This window comes from Myotis daubentonii, chromosome 16, assembly GCF_963259705.1.
Source record: "Myotis daubentonii chromosome 16, mMyoDau2.1, whole genome shotgun sequence".
In the NCBI taxonomy this organism is placed as follows: Eukaryota; Metazoa; Chordata; class Mammalia; order Chiroptera; family Vespertilionidae; genus Myotis; species Myotis daubentonii.
The window spans coordinates 22,262,087-22,289,711 of record NC_081855.1 but is presented as its reverse complement, the minus strand read 5'-3'; the positions used below and the strand labels follow the sequence as shown (position 1 = coordinate 22,289,711).

Here is a 27,625-nt window from a genome sequence, read left to right as displayed (position 1 = left end):
TTTATTCTGCTAGTAAAGAAATGCTAGTTAATGAACAAAATAAACTGATGAACAAAATGGGACCAGAGGCATGGATACATGGAACAGGCTGGCAGTTCTCAGAAGGGAGGGAGGTGGGTGGGACTGGAAAAGATTAACTGAAGAACACATATGCATACATGAATAGCCCATGGACTCAGACAATGTGAAGGCCTGGGGTGGAGACTGGGTAGAGAGGGGCTACGGCAGAAGGGAATGGGGGACATCTGTAATAGTCTCAATTATTTTAAAAATATATATATTTTTTAACCAAGAAAATTTGCAGAAGTTGAAAATAGTGATAATGATACACAGTACTGGTGAGAGTATGAAGAATCAGACACTCATATATTATGAATAGAAGTGTAAATTCGTATGATCATTTTAAAGGGCAATTTGGCAGTATTTGTCAAAATAGTAAACTTGTATATCTTTTGATAAAGCAATTCCACTTGTAGGAATCTATTCTAAAAAAACAGTCCTGTAGTGCACAAGTATTTTAAGTACTTGTAGGAACAAGGAAGTTCGTTTCAGCACTGCTTGTAATAACAAAAGTAGACATAATGAAAAATCACCTAAACAGATGAATTATACCTACACAATAAAATATGATGTAACTTGAAAAAGAATAGTGTAGATTTTTATGTTCTGATTTAGAAACAGTTCAAAGGTATATCAAGCAAAAAAGAAAGTAATGTGTATATAGCATGCATTTTCATTTTATTAGAAAAATCAATACTCTGTGTATGTATATCTGCAAGGATGGTTACCAAACTGTTAATAATGATATCACAATCATCTGTGGAAGCGAAGGGAGGGACTTGTACTCTTATTTTCTACTAGTGGCCCAGTGCACAAATTCGTGCACACTGAAAGGAAATTAATTAGAAGAAATATTTCAATATTGCTATTCATCCTTTCTCTATAATAGAAGTGTCAACCAAATTCACAATCAACAATGACAGATCGAAACACACACGTACTATTGGCACCAGCGGGAGCTTTATATGTATCCCGCATGCACAAGTCAACTTAACCTTTTATAAATATAGAATAAACTTGCTTAATTAGACTTGCTTTCTGATTTAGCTAAACTTCTCCCAGCCCAGTGAAGCACCCCAACTTCTCTTTCAGATAATTATCAGCAACACAGCAGTAAATATCAACATGAAGCACATTATTATTGTAGATCACGCAGGGAGAACAAAGGGTAAAATATTTAACTGTAGCAGTGTTTGACTATATTCTGCACAGTGAGAAACCTTAAGTCATTTCCAAGTTCCATCATTTCTTCTTTTCAGTCAGTCAAGTTTCTAAACTTTCTAAATATCTGTTTTCTGGCTAATGAAAAGAAAATAGGATTCTATCAAGTCTCCTATCTACCTACTCCAGGACTTCTGTGAGGATCAAATGAGATGAGGCACGTGAAAACGCTTCACAAATATTTGGTTAAAGTGTAAAATGTTTGCATCTGGCTATAAAGCAAGTTGTGTTCCCGGGCTGAAGAAACTCCAAGGAGGCTAGTTGCTAGGAAGAGGAAGCCAGGAGTTGCTTCATGACATCATTACCCAGTGCCCACAGACACCCTTTCTGGGCTGGGCTGTGGGCTGCATTTTGCACCATGGGGTCTCAGCAGCGTGGGCTGCAATTTGGTGGACTGTCGCTCCGGGGTGGTGGAGGGGCCTGTGTTCCACTTGGGGGAAGCTGAGTACTGCTTTGTCGGCACCAGGTCTGCAGTGCCATTTCTTTGTAAATGGCCAGTGCACCTCACAGAAGCTCCTGCAGTGAGCGTCTGCCCCCTGGTGGCCAGTGCATGTCATAGCGACCGGTCAGATGGTCAGAGGGACACTTAGCATATTAGCCTTTTATATATATAGATAGTTCCATATTATTTTAATATTATCGCAGAGAGAATGAATTACTCTTGTAATTACAAAGTAAAGACAGTCCACCTTCTGTTTCTGACCATGATGGAATAACTGGTATTGGACTAGTCCTCCCATCATAAACAGCTATAAAATACATGAGGCAACTGTTTTTAGGCAGTGGACAATAGGCAGTGCAAGACTGTGATCCATGAAGAAATGCATTAGCATGCATTTCTGTACAAGCAGAATAAAGGATCTTTCTCTATACTTATCGTCTGAAATGACTGTGATCACAGAGTCCTCTGCTTGAAAATAATTCTCCAACCATAACACAGAAAGCTGAATCCCAAGAAAATTATGGTACATATGCAGGCCAAGACCACCAAATGCTTATCAGATGGCAGGTGCTATAGGGCTGAGAGACAAACAGAATATCAGAGGTCTAGCAGTGCTGGAGGAAGAACCCTGCCTAAGGCCTGGGGGAGGTAGAGTTTCAACACTGTCAGTGTGAAGAGATTTTAACACTTCTGAGTTAAATCCAAGATTTCAGAAAGGCCAAACCCTAGAATTAGACCTAGTCTAAAGCGACATCATAGATCCTAAAAGCCAGCCTATAACAAAATCTGCAGGGTAGTCAGGGCTTGGAGGTTGACTATCACTAAGATACTGGAAGTTAGGAAACATCCTAGGTTTCTACACAACTACACTAATAATGTGTAAAAACCAATCCTACACAAGTTCAAGATGATCAAGCAGTAATTTAACTGCCTATTAATATAAAAAAACAAACAACAAACTCTCCAGAGGAAGATAACAAGCTCCAGAATCTCTCTAACAAATTATCCACAATCTCTAGTGATTTTAAACAAAAATCAATAGAGAGCATTTGAGAGCTTGCTTCCCAGCATGGGTCAGTTTTGCTCAAATAAACTTTTATATAAAAACTAGAGGCCCAGTGCACAAAAATGTGTGCACTGGAGGGGGAGGGGGGGTCCCTCAGCCTGGCCTGTGCCCTCTTGCAGTCTGGGACCCCTCGGGAGATAACGACCTGCTGGCTTAGGCCTGCTCCCGGGTGGCAGATGGCAGGCCCAATCCCTAGGTGCAGCCCCTGGTCGGGCTCAGAGCAGGGCCGATTGGGGAGTTGGGGATTTGGGGCACTTTCTCCTGTCATGCACAGAGCAGGGCAGATTGGGAGGTTGCGGTGCCACCCTCAGTCACACTCAGGGTAGGGCCGATTGGGGGGTTGGGGCACCGCCCCGTCACGCTCAAGGCAGGGTCGATGGGGAGGTTGAGGCATCACCCCGTCACGCACAGAGCAGGGCCAATCAGGGGGTTGGGGCGCTGCCCCCTGTCACGCACAGAGCAGGGCCCATCAGGGGGGTTGCGGCTCCGTACCCTGTCATGCACAGAGCAGGGTCAATCAGGGGGTTGGGGAGCTCCCCCCTGTCATGCACAGAGCAGGGCCAATCAGGGGTTGAGGAGCTCCCCCCTGTCACTCACAGAGTAGGGCCGATAGGGGAGTTGGGGCACTGCCCCTTGTCACACTCAGGGCAGGGCCGATCAGGGGGTTGGGGCGCCGCCACTGTCACACTCAGGGCAGGGCCAATGGGGAGGTTATGGCTCTACCCCATTACACACAGAGCAGGGCCCGTGGGGGGGGGTTGGGGTGCCGCCCTCTATCACCCACAGAGCAGGGCCGATCAGGGGGTTAGGGCGCCGCCACTGTCACACTCAGGGCAGGACCGATGGGGAGGTTATGGCTCTACCCCGTCACACACAGAGCAGGGCCCGTGGGGGTGGGAGGGTTGGGGCGCCGCACCCTGTCACACACAGAGCCGCAGGGCGATCAGGGGGTTGGGGAGCTCCCCCCCTATCAGGCACAGAGCAGGGCTCATCAGGGGGTTGAGGAGCCTTCCCCTGTCACGACCAGAGCAGGGCGGATAGGGAGGTGGTGGCCCTGCCCCGTCACACACAGAGCCGCAGGGCGATCAAGGAGTTTGGGCGCTGCCCCGTCACGCTGATCCCGGTGCCGGGAGGCCTCTCGGCTCCGCTGATCCCGGTGCTGGGAGGCCTCGCGGCTCCGCTGATCCCAGTGCTGGGAGGCATATTACCCTTTTACTATATAGGATAGAGGCCTGGTGCATGGGTGGGGCTGGCTGGTTTGCCCTGAATGGTGTCCTGGATCAGGGTGGGGGTCCCCACTGGGGTGCCTGGCCAGCCTGGGTGAGGGGATGATGGCTGTTTGCAGCTGGTCACACACCCTTCAGGGTGGGGGTCCCCACTGGGGTGCCTGGCTAGTCTGGGTGAGGGGCTGAGGGCTGTTTTCAGGCCGACTGAAGCTCCCAACTGCTCCTTTTTTTCTTTTTCTTTTTTTAGTCTGGGCCAGCTTTAGCTCTGGCTCCAGCTCTGAGGCCTCTGCTGGTGAAAGCAGGTATCTGGTTTGTTTGGGTTCTATAATCGAAACAATGTATAACTCCAGCTCTGAGATCCTGGCTGGCTGAAAGCAGGTTTCTGGGGTTTTGTTTAGCTTCTATATTTGTTACAATGTTTCTTAAACTGCAAGCTCAGAGGCCGGCAAGTCAGGCGGGGAACGTTGGAGTCCTCCGTCACTGAAGCAAGCAAGTCTCATGTTCGCTTCCAGCTGCCTGGCTGACGGCGGCCATCTTGGCTGGCAGTTAATTTGCATATCGCCCTGATTAGCCAATGGGAAGGGTAGCGGTTGTACGCTAATTACCATGTTTCTCTTTTATTAGATAGGATTCTAAAAAATAAAAAAATTACTTGACACAAAGAAAACAGGAAAATACAATCCATAGTCAGTAGAAATCAAATATGAGATGCCCCAGATGTTGGAACTGGCAGGCAAAGACTTTAAAGCAGCTATTATAAATATGTCTAAAATATTAATGGGAAAGAGGTTCAAAAAATTAAAAGAAAATATGATCTGAATGAGCAAACAAATAGGAAATGTAAACAGAGAAAAAGAACCAAGGAGAAATTCTTGAACTGAAAAGCCAAATAATGAAATAAAAAAGTTTAAGCATAAGTTTAAGTTTAAAAGTATATTGGAAATGGAAGAAGAGCCAGTGAACTTGAAGACAGATCAACAGAAACTAATCAAAGAGTAGAGAGAAAAACACAAGATAAATGGAGTCTCACAAATCTGGGGGCTATATCAAAGTTTCTAACATACACTAATTGGAATTCCCAAAAGAGGACAACTGAGGCAGAGAGAAAAAAAGAATTTGAAAGACACGCCAAATTTTATGAAAAATACCAACTTACTACACCTATGTACATCCCAAACAAACTTTTGAACACCAAAGACAAAGAAAATATTCAGCTCTGGCCTATGTGGCTCAATTGGTTGGGCATTGTCCCATGGTTTCTGGCTCGGTCAGGGCACATGCCCAGGTTACAGGCTTGATTCCCACAATAGGGGTCCTGCAGGAGGCGGCTGATTAATGTTATACTCCCACATTTACTCTTCTTCCTTCCTCTCTGCCTAAAAAAAATCAATAAACTATTCTTTAAAAGAAAAAGGAAAATATTCAAAGCAACCCCCACGAAATAACATATTACATAGAGAGACAGAAGAATGCTGACTTCTCATGAGAAAACAGTGGGTGCCAGGTAATAATAACATCTTGATGCTAAAAGAAAAAAACTTCAGTCCAGAATTTTTTATCTTGTTAAAAAAAAATCCTTTAAAACCAAAAATAAAAAGAAATAGAGAATTTTTAGATAAACAGCTATGGGAATTTGTCATCAGCCAACCTGCTTAAGTCCTATAGGCTCAAAGGAAATGATATCAAATGGAAACTTGGAACTACTGAAAATAATGAAGAGTACCAGTAAGTAAATATAAAAGTATTATGTTTTCCTTTTGTTTCTAATTTACTTAAACCAACAGTTAGGTAGAAATAACAACATGGTACAGGGTTTATAACATATAAAAAGTAAAAGGTAAGACAACGGCACAAAACAAAAGGGAATGGGTAAATGGACTTATGCTGTTTTAAGGTTATTACATTTGCAGTGTGAAGCAGGAAACAGGAAGCATAAAGTATAAAGTGTAAAATACAATACTGACCCTAAATATATAATGAAAAGTTAAGAATGTAAATTGTTAGTCCTACAAAACCACTGAAAAAAATTAAAAAGGATATAGTTAAGAAGACAAAAGAAAATTTCTTAAAATAGAAAAGGTACTAATAATAAAGAAAAATTTTGAAAAACTGTATTTCATAAAAATTAAAAATTTTTACTCTTAAAGATTCTGTTTTAAAAAAGAAAAAGCCAGCCCTAACCAGTTTGGCTCAGTGGCTAGAGCATCGGTCTGCGGACTGAAGGGTCCCAGGTTCGATTCCAGTCAAGGGCATGTACCTTGGATGTGGGCATATCCCCAGTAGGGGGTGTGCAGGAGGCAGCTGATCGATGTTTCTCTGTCATCGATGTTTCTAACTCTCTATACCTCTCCCTTCCTCTGTAAAAAAATCAATAAAATATATTTAAAAAAAAAGAAAAGAAAAGCCAGCCGCACAAAATACTCACAGGAAATACATTTGACAAAGATTTGTACCCAGAATATATAAAAAACTTTTTACAATTCAATACAAACACATCAATATCCTAATTTTTTAAAAATGGGCAACAGATTTGACACTTCCCAAATGAGGATATATGAATTGCTAATATTCACATGAAAAGTTCTCATCATTAATTAGGGAAATGCAAATCAAAACTGAGATACTTCACACTTCCTAGAATGGCTAAAATTATAAAAACTAGAAATACCAAGTGTTGGCAAGGATGTGAAACAAAGGGACTTTGATACATTGCTAGTGGGAATACAATATGGTGTAATCACTTCAGAAAATAGTTTGGTAGTTCCTTTAAACTAGATATAAACTTAAATGGCTGAACAATTTTACTTTTAGCTATTTGCCCCACAGAAATGAAAACATATATCCACAAAAAGACTTGTACATTAGTGTATACATCTTTATTCGTAACAGTCGAAAATTAAAAACAACCAAACGTTCATGTCAAGTGAATGGATAAACAAACTGTGGTACATCCATGCAATGGAATACTACTCATTAATAAAAGGGAATGAATTACTGGAAAAACACAACATGGGTGAATTTCATAGATATTATGCTGGGTGAAAGAACAAAGGCATACTGTATGATTCTATTTACATGAAATTCTAGAACAGGAAAAACTAATCTATAATGAAATTAATTAGATCAGCGGTTGCCTGGGCCAGGGAGGAGGGCTAGAAAGATTAACTGTAAATGGGCACTCAGGAATATTTTGGGAAGATGGAAATATTCTACATGTTGATTGGGGTGGTCTTTATATAGGTATATACATACATAAATACAGTCAATGTATGATTTTATAATATGGAAATTATAAACAAGTTGATACAGTAAAGATATAAATTAAAAATTTTTTTCAGGTAAAGTTATGAAGTAAAAATATAATATATAATCTTTTACATACAGGAAAGATTAGTAAAGAAAATTAAAGCTATGGGACAGAAGTATGAGGCAGATGATTATGTCAATCAATAGGTAAGTATTATACATTTTCCTGTTATAAATTTCAATTTCAGTTTTTATTATGGCCCATATTTATTAAGTCTTGAGCCAAAGACTATTTGTATGGATGCATGTAGATAGGAAGGCATGCTTACAGCGCCAACTTTCTGGTTTTTATGTATCAGTTATCCCCAAGAGTCACTGTTTATCTGTAAGAAATCTTGCCTGCAAAGTCTGGAGGGCAGGGCATTGTCCTTGGAAGTTCCTCAACACTACTCTTAGATTTTTTTGCCTTTAGACACACTTCCAAAATGACGCATATCATCCTGTGCATATATTCAGTCCCTCTTAGAGCACTTTCATGGGTTTGCCAAAAATAAATCAAGTTCTCTCTCCAAAGACACATATTCTACACCAGCGATTTTCAATGACTGTGCCATACCAGGCATACTGGTATACTGCAAGAATTTTTAAACATGCAATACTTGACTATTTAGTCAGGGGCACTGACCTCTTTTCCCTTAGATTGTCTTATAAATAAAAAAATGACAATAGCCAACATAACAAATGTCTGGTGTGATGAATCAAAATTATACTTTTTTTTTGTCAGATTGGCAAAAATATATTTTTAACGTGCTGCAGAATTTTAGTAATTAGTTTATGTGTGCCACAAAATGAAAAAGGTTGAAAATTGATGTTCCCAGAACATTCCAAGATTTGAAAAGCATCCAACTCAGAGAGAAAGAAGCAGATAAATGCAATCTGAGCATTCATTCCCCTAACATGAACTTTTTTTACTTCTCATCCTCAGAAACTATTATGGGAGACCAGAAAATTATCTCCCTAAACCAGGTCAATAGTTCCCAAGCTCTGGGTGAGAAATCAACCTCCCAGTGAAAATAAAGTACTGTCAAAGCTGGAAAGAGAACTAGAAGTACTAAGTAATATGCTTGTTCAACCAGTGTTCTACTATATTTATAGTCAATTAAGACTGTGTGCTCTAGATGTGGATTGCTCAGATTTGACTCCTTTATTCTTAGCTGCCATCCTGAGCAAATTCTTCTTATAGTCCAAATTCCCATACAGCTTTTGTGAAATTTAAATGAGATATAAAGCATTAAAACAGTATCTAGCTTCTGGCAGGTGTGGCTCAGTGGTTGAGCATTAACCTATGAACCAAGAGGTCACAGGTTCAATACCAGATCAGGGCACCTGCCTGGGTTTCAGGCTTGATCCCCAGAAGGGGGCGTGCAGGAGGCAGTCGATTGATGATGTTCCTCTCATCCATGTTTTTATCTCTCTATCCCTCTCCCTTCTTCCCTCTCTAAAAAATCAATAAAAACATTTTTTTAAAAGTTCAAAAGTTATTCACAAATAGCTTTACAAATCATTAATAAATAAATAAATGAATGAGCATTCCAATGGTAAAATGACAAAGAACATAAGGCAATTTTAATATAATTATATGTAAAAATACATATAACTTTAAAAAAAATCAACTCAATTTGTAATCAAAGAATAAAAAGAAGAACAGCGAAATGCCATTTTTGCACATCTCTAGCAAAGTTACAAAAATATTAAACCATTCAGGATTGGTGAAAATGCTAGTACACAGACACTCATTTTCTGCAATTTAAACAGTTATAACTTTTTTTGGAGGGCAATTCAGCATTATCTATCAAAAGACTTAAAAGTCTGCATACTCTCTTTGACCTATTAATTCCACTTAGAAAATTTATTTTATGAACTAATATATGTAAAGATTTCTGTATAAGATCTCTTGAGATGGCATCATTTATAAAACTGAAAAATCATTAACTTCCTAAAATGTCTAATGATTGGGGACTAAACAAATATTTTGTTATGTCCAAAGAAGTTGATATAATGCTGCCATTACACTTCATGTTGTAGGTGAACATGGAAATATATTCAGGATATATTTATTGCTAAGTGAATAAAGTAGATTACAACACAGTATATACAATTTGATTCTATTTCTGTTAAAAAGCAAAAAATTTCATATTTGTCCATCTGTCTGTCCACCTATCCAACCATTATACAAGGATCAAGGATCTTTTTTAAAAAAATATTTTTTATTGATTTTTTACAGAGAGGAAGGGAGAGGGATAGAGAGTTAGAAACATCAATGAGAGAGAAACATTCATCAGCTGCCTCCTGCACACCCCCTACTGGGGATGTGCCCGCAACCAAGGTACATGCCCTTGACTGGAATCGAACCTGGGACCTTTCAGTCCGCAGGCCAACGCTCTAGCCACTGAGCCAAACCAGTTAGGGCAGGATCAAGGATTTTTTATTTTCCTTATTGCTAACCTTGATTTCTCTAGTATTTATAAAATGAATATCTATTTTATAATACAAAGATTATTTTTATAATTAACTATAAAAAGCACAGACTTCTGAGGTAGCTCTACTTCCAATGTCCTAAGTGAAGTGATCAAACTGATTACACAGAGTGTATCTCCCATACTCCATGATCCCTCCTCTACTATTCACTGCTATGGCTGTTATTTAGAAAAGTGTCTGATGCACAGCAGTCAGTCAATATCGATTAAATGGGAAAATGCCACCCATCTGCTATCAACATAAAGAATTACTGCCAGATGGATAGATAGCTAGGAGGTCATTAAGAGCCAATTCACAGCTTCCCTTCTTAAGAAAGCAACTTTTTAAAAAACTTTCTTTTGTTTGATGTTAGTTTGTAAACATGGAATTGATTTTTGTATACTGACTTTATATCCAGTAACTATATTGTTTTTTTAAAAATAATTTTATTGATTTTTTACAGAGAGGAAGGGAGAGGGATAGAGAGTTAGAAACATCGATGAGAGAGAAGCATCGATCAGCTGCCTCCTGCACACCCTCTACTGGGAATGTGCCTGCAACCAAGGTACATGTCCTTGACCAGAATCGAACCTGGGACCCTTCAGTCCCCAGGCCGACGCTCTATCCAGTGAGCCAAACCAGCTAGGGCTCCAGTAACTATGTTAAATGCACTTATTAATTATAATGATTTATCCTTATTTTCTTTTGGATTTTCTAAGCATGTACCACATTATTTGCAAATAAAGATAGCTTTACATTTTTCTTTTTCAATAATCTTTTTAATACTTTATTTCTTTTTTTTTTCTTACTGTACTGGCTAGGACCTCCAACATAAGCTGAATGGAACTGGTAATGAATCACCTTTGTCTCATTCAATTTCTTTTTTGTTTTGTTGTTAATCCTTACCCGAGGATATTTTCCCATTGATCTCTAGAGAGAATAGAAGGGAGAGGGAGAAATGGAGAGAAACATCGATGTGATTGGTGCGCCTCTGACCAGAGACAGGGATCGAGCCTGCAACTGAGGTACATTCTTGACCAGAATCAAACCTGGGACCCTTCATCCCTGGACCTTTCAGTCCAAGGGCTGACACTATCCACTGAGCCAAACAGGCTAGGGCTCATTCTATTTCTTTACCTGCTTGGTGGTTATACCATTGCTCACTTTGTGATGAGTCTTCATTGTCTGCATTTTCATATTTTTAGTTCATAATTAAAAAGGTTAAAAGAAAAAGAAAGCTGCAGGAGAAGTAAACAATGAAGAGCCTGGCAAAATTCTCCAGTTTGAAGGGTGTATTAGTTTCATACTGCTGCTGTAATAAATTACCACACATTTAATGACTTAAAACAATATAATTTATTATTTTGCAGTTCTGGAAGTCAGAATTCCTAAAACCAAGGTGTTGACAAGACTGTGTTCTTTTTGGAGGCTCTATGGGAGAATCTATTTCCTTGCCTTTTCTAGCATCTAGAGGCCACCTGCATTCCTTGGCTCACGATCCCTTTCTCCATCTTCAAGGCCAGCAGCATACCATCTCCAAATCTCTTTGTGTGACCTCTGGTTCTATCATCACATCTCCTTTTTCTGACTCAGACACCCCTACCTCCTCATAAGGACCCCTATGATTACACCTGGATAACCCAGGATCATCTTCCAATCTCAAGAGCTTTAATTTAATCTCACACACAAGGCCCTTTTGCCTTGTAAGGTTACATTTAACAGGTTTCAGGGATTAAAACATGGGTCACCTTTAGTTTACCTACTACAAAGGCTGCCTACCACAAAGTGCGAGGACATGGGGCAGATGCAGAACACTACTTGGAAGTTTTTTCACTGCTACAAAGCAGTACCACTCATAATCAACAGTTCAAAGAGGCCCAAAGGAAGAGGCCAGAGAGCAGAATTTCTTCTTGATATGAGAGGCCACAGCTCTAGGAAGGAGGTCAGAAATTGCCATATCATTTATGTGAAACAAAGGCTGCACAAGGGAAACTAGCTCTGGTATAGTAGCTCTACTATATATAAAACAGGAAATGTAGAAAATAAATTCATTTATTGAGATGCACACCACCTGGCTTCCTTCTCACTCCCTTTAGGGTGGTGACAACAAACAATATGCCCAAAATGTCATTTAATAAATAAATAAGCAGATAAGCTAGTACTTCCAAAAGTTGGATAATTTAAGCCTCATTTAACCTCAAATACACATTTTCATTTACTTTATTTTAGGTTAGAGAGTGGAGTCACTGAAAGTCAGATACTCTAAACTTATTTTTTTTAATATATTTTTTATTGGTTTCAGAGAGGAAGGGAGAGGGAGAGATAGATAGAAACATCAATGATGAGAGAGAATCATCGGTTGGCTGCCTCTTGCACACCCCACATTGGGGATCAAGCCCACAACCCCGGCATGTGCCCTGATGGGGAATCGAACTGTGACTTATTGGTTCATAGGCCAACACTAAACCACTGAGCCACAGCAGCATAGCACACCTACATATATTTTTAATGAAAAAGTTTCCTGGGATCCCAAATCCAGACAGAAAGCAAAGATGACTGTAAGGATGATTGGGATGGGATGTGAGACTTACAACTGACCTTACAATGAAAAATAATTTATTCTCTATCAAGCCAAAGAGTGGCCCCAGCATTAGCTTGTTGGGAAGTTCTTCACTTACTTCTGGATCAGACAATAATATGGAGAGAAACAAAGAATATCACAGAAGATTAATCTAGCTGGGGATGCTAAAATGAGTAATGCTTATCACCACTTATAAAATAAATGCTTTGGTATCCATTAAATAACTAGAGCTTTAGAGCCTAAGGAAAGATGGGCCTGTTGCTAAATAGATCCTTGTTTAGTATCGCCTACAGCTATACAGTCACATGCACATTTTTTGAAGATGATAATTAAGCTTTTTTTATATTACGGCACAACATAAACTCAACATCTTTCTCCTAAAACAGTTCCTTTTTTAATCACTTTTCCTATCTGCCTATAGCAGCGGTTCTCAACCCCTTTGGAGGTTGAACGACCCTTTCACAGGGGTCTCCTAAGACCATCGGAAAACACATATATAATTACATATTGTTTTTGTGATTAATCACTATCCTTTAATTATGTTCAATTTGTAACAATGAAATTGGGGGTCACCACAACATGAAGAACTGTATTAAAGGGTCGCGGCATTAGGAAGGCTGAGAACCACTGGCATATAGGGTTGTTGGGGTTTCCATGAGAAATGCATGTAAATAGATTAGCACTGTGCCTAGAACATGATTAGTGATTGCAACAGCTTAACTTTATTATTATTACTAGAGGCCCGATGCACGAAATTCGTGCAAGAGTAGGCCTTCCTTCCCCTGGCTGCCAGCACCAGCTTCCCTCTGGCCCCTGGGACCCGGGCTTCCCTCTGGCCACTGGCAGGCGCCCGGGACTCGGGCTTCCCTCGCAGCCCTGGCTTCGTCCGGAAGGTTGTCCAGAAGGACGTGCAGTCTAATTATATTTTGCTTTTATTACTATAGGTGGTTTGATTACTTTTCAATCACTTAAGCACTACTAGTATAATATGGGAGGAAGGACATGAGTTTTACTTGTTTTGCTTTCAGGATGGCTATTTATTACTTCTTTTAAAACTTGTTATTATGGACAACTCATACATATACAAAAGTAGAATATAATGATATCATGTACCCATTACTCCGATTTAGTAATAATGATCAATATGTTATCAATAATAATGATTGATATTAGTAATAATCAGTATCTGACCTTTTTTCATTAATATTCCTATCTAGCCCCCTCCACAGATTATTCTGAAGCAAATCCTAGACAACATATCATTCATCAAAACATGAGGTTTTAAAGTGATACCAATAAGGGTTCTAATCTAGACTTCCTTACTAGCCATATAACCTTGAATGTGCTACTTAACCTCTGGAATTGGGTGCCTAGCAGCCACTCAATGAATTTAAGATCATTTTCTTCCCCCTAGTTGGCTCTAATTGGTTTCAAATCTGCAATGTGATGTTTCTCTCAAAATGTAACCAGCTCCACTCTATTGCTTTTAACCTAATATGTACTCCTTTCCTTACTTCTGGATAATCCCAATAGCAACCTGTTTTCTCACTGCTTGCTTACCTCATATCTGGGTTTTCTACTAAGATTTTCTTATTTTAGACAGAACACTAATCCTTGAAGGTGCTTAGTAAATCAAAAAGATTAAGAGTGAAGCGAGTTTAGAAAAGACTGCAAAGGCTATCCTTCTCACAATGTATGCTATATTAAAAAGCTCCAAGAAGTCTTGTAGCAATGAGTCCTGTTTAACACTGCTTTATTTACCCCAACTTACAGGATCATTCATCCAACAATTAAGAACTTACAAAACTGGAGTGCCATAGAACATGCTTGGAAATACAACAACATGTTAATGCCAAATCAGTACTCCTTAAGCAAAGTCTTGAGACACTATAAGCTCAATAAAATTTCAAGAGTTCATCCTTAATTATAGGTTCAAATTAACTTATGTTGCTTCTTATATGGTTGTATTTGTCACAAACTGCCTCCCAAACTAGGAGGATCTCTGCCTTATATATCTGGATCTTTCATTTTGTATGTGTAAGACAGTGTAATGTAGGCATGTTCAGTAATTATCTGTTGAATGAGCATCAAGGCCAGACCAAACTTGTGATTAATTTTGACCAGCAATGACATTGCTCATGTTGCTGTTACTGAAGAGTCCTTGAGATATTTTACATTTCTTGAGAGTGAACACAAGAAGCTAGAGAAAATGTCTACCATTTTCAGATTTCTAAAAGGTCAAGTTCCTAAGGACTCTCTCTGACACATCTATACTAATCTTCCAGGAGAGGCATGGAGATAATCCATGAGTTCATCATTCTCCACTCTTCTCTTGAGCTTCAGTCACCTCTTTAAAAAAAAAAAGAAAAAAAGGAAAAAAAAGAAGGTACTAGCACTTATTTGGTAGGCTTATTGTGAGGACTTAATGAAATACCTAGGCCAGGGGCTGATACACACTAGATATTCAAGAGATGTTATTTTTTCCCCCCAGCCATGAAGAATAAAGCAGAATAAAAGAAAAAGAAAGGTGGGTAACATCTTATACTGAGTAACTAGAGAAGACCTCTCTAACAAGGTGGCATTTAAAACGGAGTAAGAGAGCCACACAGCTATCTGGGGACAGAGTGTTTGTCCCAGATTAAGAGGAAAGCAAGTGCAAAGATTCTTAGGCATCTTTGAGGAACAGCAAGGATGCAAATGTGACTATAGTATGTTGAGTATGCAGAGCAGTAGGAGCTGAGGTCAGATAGTTAAGAGGGTGTAGGTAGCATCAAATCATTGAGGGCATTGTAGGCTGCCGTTAAAACTTTGGCTTTTATTCTAAGTGAGAGGAACAGCCATCAGAAGGTTTTAAACAGAGACGTGACATGATCTTATTCATGTTTCAAAAAGATCATTCCAGTTGCTGAGCTGAAAACTGACTGGGGAGTAAGAGGAGGGATGAACTAGAGAAACCAGTTAGAAGGTATTTTGGTGAATTAACTAGAGTGAGTAGTGGTAAGAACGAGCTGTATCTGCATTTATTTTGAAAGTGAAGAGGCATGAATTGCTGATGGTTAGTTATGGAGGTGTGAGAAAGAGAGAGGAACCAAGAATAACCCCAAGAATTTTCATATGAGCAACTCAAAAGTCGAAGTTGCCATTTACCAAGATAGGAAGACTAAAGAAAGATCAGGTTTGGGAAAGAAAAATTCAGGAGTCTGGATTTGGAGATGTTATATTTGACATGCCCATTTCACAATCCCTAAAGCAGAGATCTACCTTAGTCTCAATGAGTGACAACTGCTGGTAATGACTACTACAGGCAGAGGGCATGAACAGCTGGCTCTGTGTTCTTCTCTGGTTAGATCAGGGGTGGGCAAACTTTTTGACTTGAGGGCCACAATGGGTTCTTAAACTGGACCGGAGGGCCGGAACAAAAGCATGGATGGAGTGTTTGTGTGAACTAATATAAATTCAAAGTAAACATCATTACATAAAAGGGTGCGGTCTTTTATTTCAATAGTTTTATTCATTTCAAACGGGCCCACGGCTGGGTTAGATCATTTACTTATCACAAATATATCTTATCATATCATATCATATTATATACTATCTTATATACATGTATCATACACTAACACGGGGAGAGCTGATGAGAACATAGGTCTTAGGAAGTCTGGTGCTGGTTAGGACTCCTTGTTCTGCACTAAAATATAGCTTACCCAAGAGCTAACCCTCAAAAGCATCCTTGAAGTCAAGACCACCTTGTGATCACATAAGAATAGTACCAGGATCCCCTGACTCAAGCCAGGGTTTTCCAGTTTCTCTTCTAACTGAACATCTTTTACAAAGTGTAAACATTGTGTTAGTTGTCCTCAGTCTCACGTACTACAACTCCCTATTCTTATTCCCTTCTGAAACTAGAAGAGCAAGATTTCATTCCAACTTTTCATTGGAAAAGCATAAAATAAATATTTCTTTTGCTTTCACATTCCCAAAATCTACTAGCCATTAAATGCATCCAAAGAATATGGACTTTTGGTATGCCAATGTCTAGAACTTTTATCTACTTACAGAAATTTAACCAAAGGGAATATATATAAAAAATTCTGCTATAAGGAATTACTTCACTATTGATAGTGCACAAATTGGGAACAATCCTTTGGTTCAATGAAGTAAAAATGGGTTAAAGAAATAATTGGCATATAAAAGAATATTAAGGGATTATATAAATGATTCCATATAAAAATACATTAAGAATATTAAGTAAAAAAAGATTACGAATAGTATGTATAATATGAACCCCCCAGTTTTATTTTTTAAAAAGTGTATGTGTATATTATTAGTCAAATATGATTATGTATGATCAGCAAAAATAACAGTGATGTAACCTCTGGGTAGAGGGGTTGTAAATAAATGTTCTTTTTACTTGTCTACAAGGAACTTATACTGTGTTTTTTTTACTAAGAACAAGTTTAAAATTTTTTATATTCAATATAAAATATCTTATATTTGTAATATCTTATATTTGTAATTTATAGTCAATATAAAATATCTTATATTTGTCTGGAATTTAGTTTTTACTGTCTTTAAAAAAAATCTACCCACATCTTTATACATACTTCATCTAAGTCAAAAGACTTCTTTCTGAGGAGCCATTTGTGGACTCTTCCCCAAAGGCCTCTCTCCCAGGAAACAATGCTAACAACTCCACAGAGAGCTCAGTCACAGGGTTCTCCTGCACAGCACAGGAGACTCTGCTCCTAGGGTCTGTGGGTGCTACTTCCCCAGTCTAGCAACTATTACACGGGAATGTAAAGCAAGATGTACTGCCTTACTCTCTGCACCTGGCCAAAGACACAACTGTTAAACAGAGACTGACTAAGTTCCACAGTCCCCACCAGGGCAACAGCAATGGGCTTTGTTTTCTATAAACAGACAGACAAGAAAAAAGTTCAGGTTAAATCAGTCCTCAGAGGAAGAAAAATAGAAACCAGGCAACGAATGGGGAATGCTTCATATTCCTAAAAGTTTTTTTTGTAAGTTAACACATGGTGTCTGCTTCTCTCTAGTCACCTATTTATCACTCCCCTCCTTAGAAAAGGGAAAAAGCCCTGGCTGTTTTCCTAGTGCAGAGTTTTGTGGCTGGGGGGAAGGAGGAAGGGGGGAGGAAGGAGGGTGCTTTAAGCATGATGCAAACCATTTGGAGTTGAGTGAGAGCACTGCCAACACAAGCTGGACTATTTAAACAAGTGAGGAAATGATCGTATATACAACATGCCAGCAAGCACACACACACACCAAAGGAAGTCGAGAGGGCTTTTTTTTTTTTCAGGACACAGAGCTGGATGTCAGCGGCTAAAAGGTCGATATTTTCCCTTAACACCCTTCTCAATGACTTAATCATGTTCCGTTTGCACAGAAAACTTCCCAAGAATAAAAAAGTCTGGAGAATTAAGAGGAAGGGTGAATGGGGAGTGATGTTTGGCCTGGGGCTGACCTTATCCGAGGTTTTCTCCACGTAGCAGGGATCCTGAGGGGCAGCCAGCAAGGGGACAAAGCCCGAGAGAAGCCGATCCTCTTCCAGAATAAGAAGGGTGAGGTCATCGTCCGGGTCCTTGTACAGTGGCACCTCAGACTGATTCACCGCAGTCAATATGTTACAGAAATCAGCCAGCATCGACCACACATCCACAGCAACCCTGTGAGAAATAAGGTAAGAAAAGAAGAGCAGCTCTAAAGAGGGACCAGTTCAAGTATTCTAAGCACTTGTGAATAGGGAAGTACCTATGGCAAATGTTGTCTATGGCTGGCATCTGCCAGAAAATCTTACCCAAAAACTAGGATACAAAATTGCACCCTTGGCAGCAATCTGGTGAATGTGTGTCCATCCGTGTAAAGTTAAAAGTGATTAGGGGGAGTTTTTAATCCTAACCAGAGAGAGAGAAGAATTTAGAGAATCAGTTGCCTAATGCAGGTCCTGTCACCTTTCCAGACAGTGTGCCTAAGACACTTACTCAAACACTCTGGACACCCAGTGCCTGAGGCAGCTCCCAGAATTCCCCCACTCCTGTCCAGCCAAGTATATGCCATACAGACAGCTACAGAGCGCCAATCTTCCCTCCTCTTGCACAGCCAGAGAGTCTAGTCACACCAGGGAAGTCGTGTGTTTGTGGCTTTTTCCCGTCTTATAATGCTTTAGAAATCTCTTCCTATATATAAGCAGAAAAACAATTAAATACACATCCAGCAAAAACCTCATTCCTGGCCTGCCAAGCTTCCCATTCATTTCAGCAGCTGAACCGTATCAGCACTATCCTGGCCATCCTATTCCCTCTCCTTTCTCTCGATTGTAGAAAACTAGACATAGGGTAATCAACATTATGGTTTGCCTGGAACTATCCTAGTGTTAGCATTTAAAGCCCCACATTCCCAGAAACACCTCAGTCCTGGGCAGACTGGAATGGATGGTCATCCTAATTGCATATCATCAGGTCCTGGCTGAACCTGAGAATAAATCTTGAAAATGCAAAATCTGGTTCTCCCCTGTTCAAACTCCAGGGCAGAATTATAAAAAGGTTCAATTCTCTGTCACCATCAACTGCCAAAAATCTCCTGTGGTTCAGGTTCCTCTTTTGATGGGAGCTAAGGATCCTTACAACTTTCTTTTGACAAGCCAAGACAAGCTCAAATAGTCAAAATGGCCAGATCCAGGGCCTGCCAAGTCCACAGACTTAGGTTTCTTCCCCAGAGGACAACCTAACCAGGGAGGCTGGAAGAGGCAAGTACCCTATGAAGGCTAAATTGTACTCCAAAAGGAGTGAGACCCATAAAAGAATTACAAAGAAAAAGCTTTACAATTTGGTTCAAGAGGTGGAGTGACAAGAGGCAAGAAGCAAAGAGAGGTATATGAATGAGATACATCCTAGAATCTTCCCAGACGAGTAACTGCGCATGAGCCAAATCTGCTAAGGAGGGGCTTCAGACCTAAGCAATTTGTTGCTCCTGGAGGCTAGGAACTTGAGGGGATGGCAGAAAGGAGGGCATTCAAGGGACATGCTATTGAAGGTGATGCTGGAAGAAAAAGTGGAGCAGAGGTGTGGGGACTCCCTGACTGGATCCAGGTGGAAGGAGCCTGCACTGGTTTATTTACTGTAATCACTGCACTAGGAAAAGGCAATGAAATGAAACATCTTGTTTTCAAGAGTGTCCTGGGAACCAGGCGGAACACAGCCCCATTAATCACACAACGGCACATAATCAACACACGTGTACAGCAGAAGTAACTGGCTTCACAGGCTTTGCCCAAGAAAAAGAACATGTTTGGGAAGAATCACCGGAGGGACAAGGGTTTTTTAAAGCCTCTCTCTGCACAGACACCAACAACCAGACTCATTCACAAAGCTCCATCTTTTGGCTCAGCTGGGTTTGGCTGTCAGAAATGTTTAAATATGGAAAAAAATAAACAGTTGCAACACGTTTCTGTGCAGAGATCTGCCTGAGCCCCTTTGTGATGTAATGGGAAACGCGCATTCAGGCTACCAGCTGTAGAATAAACAGAACTTCGAGGGTTAAAAGGAACTGAACTTTCCACGACCCCATCTGCAGAGAAGAAAATAATAAGAGGAATGATACACTGCCCCACAGCTCTGATAGTTTATCCTCCAGTCCCGGCTGCAGAGACAAGCACCGGATGTGATAGGGCTGCTCAGGGCCGCCTCCGAGGTTAGCGCTGCCCATGGGAGACGCACAGGGAGGCTCTTCCAGCTCCCTGCTTCCTCCCCCAGTGCCCTGCTGGCCACTTGAGCCCACTGCCTGAGTCTGATCCCACAGCGCTGGTGAGCTCTGGCCAACAGGCATTGCTCGGCTGCAGAGCAGCAATTTGGAAAATAAACAGGAAAGACGACAGTGAGAAGGAAGAAGGTGAAAAGTCTCCCAGCTGAATTCTTGGCTTGGGGGCCTTGGTTGGTGCTGTGCAGGTCAAGGCTGCTTCAGGATGTAGTTGGGGGTGGGAGGTGTGGGCAGCAGCATCCCCAGCCAGGGAGAGGCAGCAGAAAATTACCCATGGCTGCCACAGTGGGAGGCCCCACATCCTTCTCTTATCCTCTTACCCCTACCATCTTGGATCCAAGAGAAGAAATATGTGATACCATGTGGTTCTCATTACCATGCTCCCCGGTCCCCTACGGCTCAGATAAACCAAAACTGACTCCTCCCAGAGATTGCTGGCCACCACAAGGGACCCCTGCCCACATCTGCCCTCTGCCCATTACCACCCACCCACCTTGTGCCAAAATCTTAAGACTCCCTGCAAAAATGAAGTGGATGAGAGCTCCTACCACAGTGTTGATGTGTAAGACAGCAGCTGGTGCCAGAAGACATAGGGTGTGTCCTGAGTCCCCAACTCAGAAATATAAAGTGGCACCACAGACAAGAACACAACTAACTAGGCACCCATGGGCCATACGGTGACTCTCCACAGAGGGCAGGGAAGAGGGGAGTGTTAGGAAACTAACACTCAAAGGAAGAGGTGAGATGCCTAAACCCCAAAGTTAAGATATTTGCAAAAGGATGAGGTAATTCCTGGAACCTGGGGAATATCATCACCTCAGCTTACCCCAATCAGGCCTCCGGGCTGAGAGGTCAGTTCCGTGGGTGAACACAGGGTTTCCTGAGTAGAAGGGGAAAAGCTTAGCTTTTTCCTGCTCTAGTTCCTTATCCCAGTTAGGAGTGCCTTCCAACCTTCACCCCACAGCAGCCCTTGGAGTCTAAGGATTCAAGGTTGGCCTGGGCTGAGCCCAAAGTAAAATTCTGGTGGCTCTGAGGAGCTTTAAACAGCTCCCAATCTTTTAGAAATGCTTTGGAAATGACACATCAAAAGGTTTTCCAGTCAATTGCAAACCAACTTTGGTTCTAAATGAACCCTCTAGAGTGCTATGGGCTCAGGCAAGTCCCTCTGGCTTGTTCTGGTCCCCATTCATATTTTGGGGAAGCTCCCAGAGCCCACAAAATCCCACTAAAGCTAGGGTGCATTCTTCACCTAGCAGACACAAAGCAGACAGAGAGTATGAAACTGAGTCCAATGAGTCCGTTTATGGCTCTCAGAATGGTGGCAAGGGAGCCTCTCAGCAGCTGTGATGTGATTAGTGAGCAGGGATCAGCAGTTGTAGGGTGACCCAGTGGCCCAACCCCACAGAACACACCACACACCAGGAAAGCAGACCCCTGGCTGGACACCAGATCCTAGCTTGGGACAGACCAGCAGTGGCACTCAGGACCAAGGCTCACTCACTTCTCCACAGACATGCATTCACTTACTCCACCAGGAAAGGAAAAAAATAAGAGTTAATTTACTTTTTATTGCCTCAGAATTCCAAGGTTTAATGTAGCTGTCAGTTTGAGTGCAGTGCAGCTGCTGGCCGATACAATGCAGCCCAGGCCAGCCCAGGTGACTGGGGAAACACATTTCACAGAAATGAACCAACACACACTCTTGGCTGGTTGTTTGGGGGATATTGACTTGGGGAATCAGATTAACCCTTCAGACTGGAGTTAGTTTTGCAAACAACATAAGAAAAGTAGCTTCAGTCCAAGGAACTGAGAAGCCCTGGTCTCAGGTGGACCAGCGGATTTCTGTGTTTCTACAATTTTGGCGTTTTCTCATGTAAGATGTTATTCGACTACAACATGCTCTGAAAGATGAAGGCATGAGATATGTGAGGGAAGTTATACCACAACAATCTATCTCCTTCCTAGAACTCAGAACAAAAGGCAGCTCTGCCAGCTTTATAGGGAAGAGGTCGGGTGGGACCTTTTCTGCAAGCTCCATACAGGGCGTGACTGAGGGGGCAGACAGTGTGGAGAGTGGAGTACTAAGGCCTAACCAAGGCTCAGGCCATCCTCTGGCAAGTCTAAGGAAGACTGAGCCCTCACACACCCCCCCTTTTTTTTTTTTACTGGGGGAACAGGCTGACTGGTGATTAATATCAAGTACAATGACCCCATGTTACAAGCCTGCAGGGGCCTGTGGAGGTGGCCATTTCCTGTGTAATACCAGCTTGTTTAAACACTAACATTCAAACTCCACAGCTGCAGAACAAACCCGGAAAGAGTTGAGTGAGAAGAAGCCCTGCATTGTGTTTCGGAGCTATGGAAGATCAGAGAAGTAGTACAGATGGCAAATGAGTTGGGTCTTTTGGTTCCTGGGGTGAGGAGCTCTGGAAATATAGACAAGATGGCATGGAAACTAGGCACAAGGACACTGAAAAAGAGAAAGCCCATGGACTACAGACACAAAGGGGAAAGACAAAAGGCCATAGCAAGAGAAATGCTCTTAAGATATGCAATATGCCCTAGCTGGTTTGGCTCAAGGGGTACAATGTCAGCCTGTGGACTGAAGGGTCCCAGGTTCAATTCTGGTCAAGGGCATATGCCTGGTTGTGGGCTCGATCCCCAGTAGGGGGCGTGCAGGAGGCAGTCAATCAATGATTCTCTCTCATTATTGATGTTTCTATCTCTCTCTCTTCCTCTCTGAATCAATAAAAATACATTTTTTTAAAAAAAAAGATATGCAATATCGTCTTCTAAAACCTGTTTGCCTATGGAGCATTATACTCTAGCCCAGCGGTCAGCAACCTTTCGGACCTCATGGACCACCAGTGGTCCGCCAACCACCAGTCTAGTCCACAGCTCTCCACATAGGGTTCAATGGCCAACATAAGACCATTGTAGCCCTGGAGGACTTTTGGCCCAAATGGAGAAAACTGCAGGAGATGAGCAACTAATAGCAAAGTGAACGTGAATCCAATAAGTCAACCTGGGCCCTTGGGAGAGTGCCCAACTTAAATTAATTTTGTCCAATATGGCAAGTCAAATTCTGATGCTCAGACACCCCACACTCCTCCAAGAACATAAACTTCTCCATGTCCTAAGAAGTGCAGCTGGAGCCCGATGGCAAACAGGTCACAGTAACCTCATTCCACGATTTCTCAAGTACCTCTACTATGCCTCCTTCAACCTCTATCTAGGTCAGTGCCTTATTTGATTTCAGTTCTCCCAAGCTACATTCATATGTATAGCTTCTGTCACATCACTATGGTGTGTTAAACCCATCAGCACTGTGTGTTTGGGAAAGAGCAGCTCCCAGGGGACCTCAACATCTCCACGGCATGAGTGGAGCCCTCGGCGGCCTCCCTGGTGCGGATTCTCACGGTTCCTGCCTCTCTAAATTTTAGCTGTAACCACTCCAACACGTCTTCTTAGTTTAGCACACACTGGACCCAAATAACCTCAACCCAGAGCTGGAAAGTACTCTCCCTGGGGTCAGCTGCTGTACCCTGTTGGGGTCAGACTGGAGCCTTAGGCCAACACCCCTTCCTCTCACAAGGAGTCCTGTGGGAGGAGTAGGGAGGGGATAGAGGCTCCTGCCGTGGGAGAGATCACATGTGCCCACACTCAGCACTTGGAGGAAGAGGAACCCCCTGGTGCCAGGCTGTAGTGCTGACGCCCTAACCCGGAGCCAGGGAGACTGGGTGGGGAGCCAGGGTAGCAAAGGGGCTTCCCACAGTCACCACCACTTCCTTCAGGGAAGTGCTGATGGACTATTACTTAGTGACCTCCTAAAATGCCCTTCTGGGAAGACGTATTAAGCGTCCTTGAAGGGGTGCCGATTAGATTTGGGATTAGTTCTTATTTCAGAACTGCCCTATGAGGGTGAGTGAGCTAGCTCTTTCTTAACTCAAGAATTTCTATCTCATTCTACAGGGTCAACACATGTTGGCTCCCTGAGGAAATTAGCTTACTGCATACTCCCTATATATCCCTATATCTCCCTATGTGACAGCACCTCAGAGGGCTTCCTATAAGCCTTTTCCAGGTTGCTCTGTAGACTATTCAAGACAAGCCACGGAAAAGCAGCAAGTCCAGGAATTTCTGGAGCTTTTTTTTTTTTTTTTTAACAGTACTCCAATCCAACAGTGTGATAAATGCATCCGAGCTACAATTAGGAAGATATATAGCATCAGAATGCTAAGGTCTGGGCAGCCTGGTGAAACGCGGGCTCTCCAGAGCCCCAGCTATGTTTCCCATTATGTAACCCTGGTCATGGGCAGACAGCCAGACTCCAAATGAAAAAGAGACTCTGGCTTGGCACTGGTTCTATTTTCCTATCCTCATTCGGGGTCAGCGCAGTGTCATACAGCTGCAGAGAAAGCTCTGGGGATTAAACCTGGGAAAGCCTCCAAGACCAGGACCTGGGTTCAAGTACCAGCTGAAAGCAATAAACCAACTGCCACAGCTGGGCTAGGTTTGGATGTTCTCAAAGTCCCCTGACTCTTTCACTTACTGAGAACTAGAGATCAAGATGAGGGAAGATTTGGCTTCAGCAGAGACTCTGAAATGAGGTAGGCTGTCCCACTGCCCTAGCCTTGCCAAAGGTCCTGGGATGCAAGAGGTCACTATGCTTAGGCTTGTGGAAGCCTGTTGCTCTGTTCCTCTCTATCACCTGACATTCACAACTTCACTCATGCTCACTTGTTAAGGTTGAGAGTAGCTGCCTTTCCCTTCTAGTAAGAGGCTTGGAACAGAAATGTGCCCCCTCACCACCACCCCATAAGTAGATGGCCCCTCCAAACACTGTGGTCTGTTCTAAATAGACCAAAGCAGTTGACACTCCTCTTACAGTGGCCCAAGGCAACTTTCCACACCCTGCTATAATCCTCTGTACCAAAACCTCCTGAGATATAAAGCCATCTTATTACAACAGGTACAAATGGGAAGTCAACCTACTTACATGCTGACCCAGCACACAAATGCTTAAGTGCCACTGTGTGGGAAGGCACAAACGGCCTTGAAATCCTGCCCTTATCACCCTAAGTGTTCCACATGTGCCTAAGTGGCTACTGACGGAAAAGTAGATATGACCAGAAAGAAGAGGAATATGGACAAAAGGAGAGAACGAAGGAGACTAATAAGCTTTGGAATATCCCCAGAAATGTGGAGGACACTTCAAAATGATTCTCTAATTGTATAAGGAAAGACAGGGAACAAGATTAAATAAGGGTTCAAGTGTGTAAGAGAGACAATTTGGGTTTGGGGGATTCTGGAGGAGAAGTAAACTAAAATGTAGGCTATCTGGCCACCTTATCAATGAGGAATTTGTCTTCGTAGAGAACAATTCAGGCAAAGACCAATAAAAGCATGCAAAGCAGAGGTGTTAAGTGGAAACCCTTTCCTTCCTACTCTCTTGAGAGCATTCCTAAACCCTCCAAAATGAAGATCACACAAGGACCTTAAGAATGTCAGAGGAGTTACTATTCTGACATCTATACAACTATCTGGAGTATATCATTCCTTATGGCCTTAAAGAAAAGGCTCTACAAAATGTAAGATCAGTAGGCATAAGACACAACTGTGAAACCCAGAGAGCTACCATACCTTGCCAATCTCTCAACCATATTTACTCAGTAAGTGTTAGGCAGCCATATGAGAAACTGGAAAGGAAGAAGATAAATTTATATACCACTTCTTCAGTGCTTGGATCTGAAGGCTATGAGGTAGGGCTACTCTCAGTGGTGGTCAGGCCAGGTCTGCTCTGTCCAGCAGTGGCACCAACCCTCAAACCACCATGCCTTGTGGTCAGGCACCAGGACAACAATGCCCCTCCTTTATGCTTAAACTTAATTCCAGAGACAACCAGCTGCTGACCCTCCAGAGAGTGCAGAATAGAACTCTATTCTCTACCATACTGACTTCTCTAGCCTAGAGGATTCATCAGAGAGTAAGTGATGCCCACAACTACAGGAACTTGTTTACTGGGCAATCAGATTCAATATATTATTTGGTCAGATCTGCTCCCCCTGTGAAAAAATCTTTAAAAAAGCTAAGCAAATCTGTCAAGTATCCCAACCCTCTCTGCCTCTCTGTGGCCCAGGAGGTGAAGCCCAGCTGGGGATGGCTGTAGCTCAGGACCACGTGCCCAGCTGCTGATTGAGCCCTTGCCCAAAGATGGGCAGCAGCTTGCATAAGCCGGCAACGGGCCATTTGCTGCAGCATCCAAAGAAAAAACAGACTCAGCACCTCAAGCAAATGAGGCCCAGCACTTCCTGTGTGAGCTTTCCATTTCCTCAGCCAAACAAAAGAGGAGGGATGAAAGGAGACAGCCGCAGAAGAGAGTTAACAGGCCTGATGGCCCAGGATATGGGTAAATAGGGGTGGGATGGACCATATCTAAGGGACTTGTGGGTGTGAGGTGAGGTGACCCAGGGAAGACCCAGGCTCCAGAAACAAATAGTCTGCCTCCCCACCCTCCACCCCACGAAAGGAAGGGAGGAACATTCTATGACCCTGCGCATGCTCAGAAGCAGTGTCTTCAGATACCTGGGAGAGCTGAGCCTTTGTCATTTTCTTTCTAAAATTGCAAATTACCTAGTCGGCATTATAGAATAGCCTGAGAAGTTTGAGGCTGTACATGTTAACTCTTTGGGGAACATGGCTGGGAAACAGCTGACCCCTAGCTAGCAGATCCGTCAGGTCCTCTGTGTGGCCCCAGCTGCCCAGCTCAGGGCTTAACCCTGGCTCCTGAGGCCCCAGCCTAGAGTGCATTTTGAAAACCTAGGAGGGTTTACAGAAAGGATGTAGAGGACTGTCTGATGCTGTGAGTATCACTCACTCAGTTACAGAGTTAGAGTTAGGGGAGACAGGGGAGAGGTAGGGAAAGAGGGCCAAACAGTCCAGGGTGCATCTTGGGGTGAAGAACAAGAAAGGAATTTGAGGAAGGTGAGCGTGGGGGTGGGGGGGGTGTTTAGACTACACAGTGCACATAGAAAGATCAATAACTGCTGGCTAGAAATCTCTGCTGCAGCATTCCCTCTGTGGGTCACCTACGAGTAGAGACTCACATGGATGGCCCCAGACCAGAGAAGCACCCCACTCCCTAGAAATGCTTTCTGTAGGAGCCTAGGTCTTCACACTGTATCCTCCAGTATTTTCCCCCTCAGAGGAGCATGGAGAATGATGAGATGTTGGGTATGGATGCTTGTTACCAAACACACACATACACACCCAACAGAGAGCCAGAGGAGCTCTGAGTGCACTACTCCTGCCAGAGGCCACAATACAAAGAGTGGAAAGGAGAGGGAAGGAACAAAGAATTAGATAGAGAGGCAAAGACAGAGACCGAGAAACTGAGGGGGGGGGGGAGGAGGAGAGGGGGAGGGAGGAGGAAGAGGAGGAGGAGGAGGAGGTGGAGGAGGAGGAGGAGGAGGAGGGAGGAAAAGAGATGGACA

General features: G+C 42.4%; 1 protein-coding gene across 8 annotated transcripts in view; it reads right to left on the bottom strand.

Moving 5' to 3' along the window:
* Positions 1-27,625, bottom strand: part of SMG6 (SMG6 nonsense mediated mRNA decay factor) — a 217,688-nt gene that overhangs the window by 86,959 nt on the left and 103,104 nt on the right. For all 8 annotated transcript variants that reach the window (XM_059669127.1, XM_059669130.1, XM_059669131.1 and 5 more), the window contains one exon: positions 17,842-18,043. In XM_059669127.1, coding sequence (XP_059525110.1) covers positions 17,842-18,043 — 202 coding nt within the window. The remainder of the gene's footprint in view (positions 1-17,841; positions 18,044-27,625) is intronic.